Source organism: Castanea sativa, chromosome 11 (genome assembly GCF_040712315.1).
Source record: "Castanea sativa cultivar Marrone di Chiusa Pesio chromosome 11, ASM4071231v1".
NCBI lineage: Eukaryota > Viridiplantae > Streptophyta > Magnoliopsida > Fagales > Fagaceae > Castanea > Castanea sativa.
Window position 1 is genome coordinate 57,872,325 of NC_134023.1, and position 6,026 is coordinate 57,878,350.

Below are 6,026 nucleotides of genomic sequence, written 5' to 3' on the forward strand. Positions count from 1 at the left end.
ATACAAATCAAACACCCCCTAAGTTTGTCAGGTTTTGAAAAACCTTGGACTTAGTTGACAGAACCCAAACCATAAGGTCATTTGTATTTTACCCCAAAATAAAATAAAGAAAACTCACGTGAGCTAATAGTTATAAAGATCCATAATCTACAATTTTTTGTTTAATAGTTAAAATTATTAGATAACATAATTAATAGGCCAAAATGCAAAATTCATGCTCTAAGTTTCACCACTTTTCATTTCAATCCTTTATATTTGCATTCTATCATTTCAACCCTTTAAGTCTCAATACCCTTCAATTCAATCCTCCTTTAACATTCTGTCTATATCTACCGTTAACTTGCCCAACACAACGTCATTTTGACCATAATTTAATTATTTATTTCTTAAATTAAAAAAATGTTAATTAAAATAACACCCAAAAGAAACTAAACCTAGAAAACCCAGAAAATTAAACCCTTACCCAAAGGTGTGTTGACTAGAGCCGAGTACGCCTCCTGGAGTAGAGCCACTGCATACACCTCCTGGAGCGTAGCCAAGCCACCGAGAAACCCTAGAGTTGGGTTACCGAGAAACAACTCGCAATCTCTTTCTCCCTCTCAGTCTCTCACTTATCAAGTTAGGCTTGGGATTTTGGTGGTGTTGTTCATGTTCTTCAGATGAGGTGGGTTAGGCTATTTTAATTTCTGGGTTTTTTTTTAATTTAAGAAATAAATAATTAAATAAATAAATAGTAAATATTAAATTATGGTCAAAACAACATCGTTTTGGACAAGTTAATGTCAGTTATGGACGAAACATTAACGGAGGACCGACTGAATTGAGGAGGATTGAGAGTTAAAGGACTTAAATGACATAATGCAAACATAGATGACTAAAATGAAAAGTGATAAAACTTAGAAAGTGAGTTTTGCATTTTGACCTAATTAATACTACAATTTTTTCTCACACAAAAAAAGTGCGTTAACACGGACAGAGAGAGCCAATAACTTTTATGAACTTGAAATTATTTAGTTTGAAGTATGAAAACACAAAGCATTTTTATTACTTCTTCCTTTGTAATCTCTCATCTAAATCCTCTATCAATTTGATTATCAAATATGGTTAACACCTTCGATTATAAAAATTGGTGATTCAGATTCTCTAGAGTTTTGGGATACTCTACCGAGTAGAGTTTCTTACAGTCTGGCTATTCTTTTAAAATAAATGGTCAAGATACTGCCACCTCATAAATCTATTAATACATGCCTAAATCAGTTAAAAAAAAAAAAAAAAGAACACTAATATATTTCCATTAAAGTTAGACTATTAAATATTAACGCAAAAACACCCCCACCAATTTTTACGCATATATCATCAATCCGACAAATTCATTCCAACATCAACACCCTTAAGCTTCGTTTGGGAGTTCATAAGGGAATGAAATGAAATGGAATAGAATGATCATAAGGGAAAGGAATGTATTTAAGCAAGGGAAATGAATGAAAAATAAATGAATGAAATGGAATTAAGTAATTTTGTTTAAATTTTTTAAAATAAAGGAATGGAAAGGAATTAAAATGAATGGAATGTAAGTAATCTTGTTTAAGAGTAACATAGAGGAAATGAAATGAAATTATTTTATAACAATATTACTATTAGACCTCTATTTTAAAATATATGGTTGAATATATATGGGTATTTTTTGAGTTTTAATAAATAAATAAAAAACTTATTAAATCTAATTATCTTCCCTCTCATTCCTCCCAATTTCATAAGAAATGAAAATTTGAGATTTTAAAGGAATAGAGAAAAATGAGTGTTCCCTTCTACCCATTTTATTTTCTCTCACTTAGCCCTTGTTTTGGATGAGAGAATGGAATGGAATGGAAATGAATGAAAAGAATAATTTTATAATATTATTTTGTTCACTTGTTTGGGAGTCTTAATGGAGGGAATGAAAAATTTATTCTCTTGTTTGGGAGTTTAAGTGGGAGGGAATGAAATGGGTAGGAGAGAACACTCATTCCTCTCTATTCCTTTACAACCTCAAATTTTCATTCTTCCCAAAATTGGAAGGAATGAAAGGGAATGAAATTAGATTTAATAATTATTTTACTAAAACTCCCAAAATATCCTTATGTATTCAACCTTTTATTTTAAAATAAGGGTCTAATAATAATATTGTTATAAAATGATTCTATTCCATTCCCTCTATGTTACTCTCAAACAAAATTACTTACATTTTGATAGTGAGCTGAAACTTAAACTTCAATTCGTCCATGAGGAGTCGTCCATATCAAGAAGATGAGCATAGTCATGTCTATCAGGATGGTCGTCCATGGACGTATGGGTCGTCCATGAGGAAAACACTTGGACGACCCTTGACACTTAGAAAAAATCTCAGAGATTGATCTACAAAAGCTAAATTGAACCACGTGTTATTACTTCCAGGCATGAGTTAAATCTTGGTTTATCACTATAACTTCCTCTTCAATGCATAACTTCCAACGACAGTTATAGAAGATAAAGATAGCGTATTCTAATTCCTATAGCGGTTGTGGAAGTTAACCTTGAACCCTCTGACCTCCTCAAATATAGGGGAAGTTATGAGACAAATAACTGCTTCAAGAGTAGACTATATAAACACTCATTGACATCAGATGAAGGAAAGTTTGAGACAACTCCTAAAAAGTTGGAATTCTAGAATTTAAGAGAAAAAACTAACTTTAGCATCGGAGGGTTTTTGACCGGTCCACCCCGGTCACCTTTGATCATGTGTTTTCCTTTTCAGACCTTCCAAATGATTACTAGACCTTTGAAGTCTGGAGCATTCAGCCTACTGATTTTCTTTGCAATATTACATTCTATTCATTTTCATTTATTTCCATTCTTTTATTTTAAAACATCTAATCAAAATTACTTAATTTCATTTCATTTCATTCCATTCTTTTCCATTCATTTCTCCTACTTAAATACATTCTATTCCATTCCACTCCCTTATGAAGTCCCAACCAAAACCTTAAACTCTCAAATAAGGGAAGAGAAGAATATTCTAAAATTATTCTTTTCATTCCATTTCATTCCCTCCTCCCAAACGAGGGCTTACTATACAGCTCAAGATAGAGTTTATGGACCAAGGTTTAGGTCATGACCCATGGAGTCGACTTCCTAAGAGATAGAGAAGAAAGAGCTCAAGAACAATTGCACAAAAGCTCTCTTACTGACCATTTTTCATTTTAATTTTTTCCCCTTAAGTAGAGAATTAATATTTTCTTCCCCTCAAAGAAAGAACCAGGTGAAGTTTGGATGATCCAAAAAATAAAGGAAAATTTATTCTTTGAATTATCTTTCTTTTTCTTTTTCTTTTTTTTCCGTTTGCTTTGCTGCCTTTTCTTTCTACAAGAAAACAAGTAGCAAAATGGAAACTTTTACCAAAGTTTGGAATTTTATGTCATGACTTTTCTTGCATGCTATTATTTGTGGGTTAAAATAGTGAAAATTTTAAGGAGAGTAGTAATCTTGGATGATTTTTTCTGAGCATCATTCGGATTAATGGGAAGAATTGCTTTAGTGTATTTTTTTTTTTTTTGGTTTCTCAAGAAAATAAAAACTTATTTAAATAGAAGTTTAACCAACTTAGAATTGTATTAATGGATTGCTGATATGATAGTATCTTAACCATTTATTTTAGAAGAAATGTGAATATTTAAAGTTATCTACTTTATAGAAGAATCTAAGAACTCTAGAAGATCTCAATCCAAAAAATGTGCAACAATTTGAAAACATATATCACTGCAGTTTATCAGATGCTTTAAATACTAAACTTTTTATTTCTTTTAAATAGTATACAATATCAAGAGAAGAATTTATAAAAAATTATATCTTGTATTTTGTTAGGGTAAAATATTGTTTCCCTTATATTTGAATTTCATTTTTTTATTCCTAAACTATAAAAAGCTCATTTTTTATCCTTATACTTTTTATCGACCTTTTTTCATTTGTTTAGGGATGAAAACAAAGACAAAAAAAATAATAAAATCAATAATTTAGGAATGAAGAAAGAACTTTTTTAAAGTTGAACAACATAAAGTATAATATTTTCAATAGGTTAAGAATGACGAACAAGTATAAGAATGAAAAAGAAACTTTATACAAACTTTAATGACCAAAATAATATTTTTAATATTTTAACCTTTGGTATTATATGACTAGAGAAAACTAAATTATGATATGACTAGACATTAGAGGAAAATTGTAACTTTTCCTTAAATCATTATAAACTATAAAATTTTATAGATGGTATGTTTGGTTAGTAAAAGTTTGAGTATGAGTATCTTTATTTTTATTTTTCAAATTTAGTTAAAATAAAATACTTATCAAATTAGTTGAAATTTAAAAGTTCTTTTATAGAAACCTGACACATGCACTCAAATTGAATGAACATATCCGCATGTATATGAGATGAAATTTGAAGATATGGCATTGTTTGAAGAATAATGCTAGAGATATAAATTATTTTACAAAATTTTTTACAAATTACGAAGAGAGCGTGTAAGAAGGTAATAAGTCTAACTCTATATTTCCTTCTTCGATGACATGGGGGCCCTTTTGTAGCATAGACTCCATATTCGTCATTAATACATGACCATTCTTCCGGAGACCTATTACTGATGAATATCCTCCACTGCGATTAAAAGTAAACTGTTCAGTCCAAGAATCAACAACTCCATACTCTTTCATCACCCAAATAGAACAAGATTTGCTGGGTGTATTCATTCGGCATATTAGGGAAAGTAATCCCCTAAATACTGAAGCATTAATATATCCGCGCCTGCTTGTACCATGTGGCAACGATATCGCATGAAAAACCTCATCCCTCAAATCAAACGATAAAACTGCTAATTCAGTCAAATTCGGCTTAACCTTTACTGTGAAATGGATAGCCCCATTTAAAGAAGCTGCCGGACATGTATGCTCATCAAAACGAATATTAGGTGGACAAGAGGTGCTAGCATCAATCATTTTCCAAGAACCCTCACTAAGAGAGTAAATCTCAACCAGAGTTGGCTCCTTTTTCATATAAAACGGATTATACGGAAGTGCAATTATCACCACCTTATAATCATTTGTCCGTGGATCAAACCCGAATGCTGAATGACATTGAACATGACCATCTCTCTTAATCTTAATGCAATGCTTAGGTAGGATAATACATTTTCTAATAGAGGGATTACAAAGGATAAATCGCTCTTTTTCATAAAGGCAGAACAAACCGTTCGCATAACCGATAAACTCACATTTATGAATACGACTTCGACGACGAGTCGTTAGTGGGAACTCAAGATGTTCAATTCGATCAAATGAGTCATTGTGAATTAATCTGTACTTCTCTACATTGGGTTTAGTAGCAAGGTCCCTAACAATTAGTGTGTTGTTGGAGTTGGAGTTGGAGGGAAGTGAATGTGATCGAGTGAGGTGTGAATCGATGAAGTCAGAGCTTGTGATTAGAGAGTTAAATGATTTTGAAACGCACCTGAATCGGATTGGGGATTTGACGGGTAGACTGAGCAGGATGTCACGCACCACTTCGTGTGGGAGATAGTCTGACATTTCTTCTTTCTCTTCACCCAGTTGAAAAGTTTGAGAGTTGAAAGTGAAACACTTCGGAATGATGTAAACTAGATGGATGAGTGTTCAGAGAACTATGCTGTCTCAGCTCGTCTAGACACTGTCACTTTCATCCCTATATTTTTGCTTTAGTTCAGCAAAACAAAATGTTTGTCTTTTTGGCCAACCCAAAAATCATATATATATATATATATATAAAAGGGATGTCTGATCACTCACACAAAAAGAAAGAATATTTTTATATTTTGTATCTAATTGAATCGTAGGTGTAGGAGATTGGAATATGATAATCCCACTCGCGAATTATTTGAAAGCAACCCGTCATTTTGTTGTGTCCATGCACTTATTGTTTCAAGAATTTTGTAGTTTATTACTTTAATAATTATAATTCCAAAGTTATAAAAAAAAAATATTTT

General features: G+C 31.6%; 1 protein-coding gene across 1 annotated transcript; it reads right to left on the reverse strand.

The window, feature by feature from the left end:
* Window positions 1-4,518: 4,518 nt before the first annotated feature.
* Window positions 4,519-5,722, reverse strand: LOC142616789 (F-box protein CPR1-like). Its single transcript, XM_075789570.1, has one exon. It carries the CDS (start codon window positions 5,590-5,592, stop codon window positions 4,519-4,521), a length of 1,074 nt encoding a protein of 357 aa, XP_075645685.1. The 5' UTR covers window positions 5,593-5,722.
* Between the last annotated feature and the right edge of the window lie 304 nt (window positions 5,723-6,026).

What these genes read in the sequence shown, in the direction of transcription:
- LOC142616789 (XM_075789570.1), bottom strand. Translation starts at nt 5,592, where the DNA reads ATGTCAGACTATCTCCCACACGAAGTGGTGCGTGACATCCTGCTCAGT.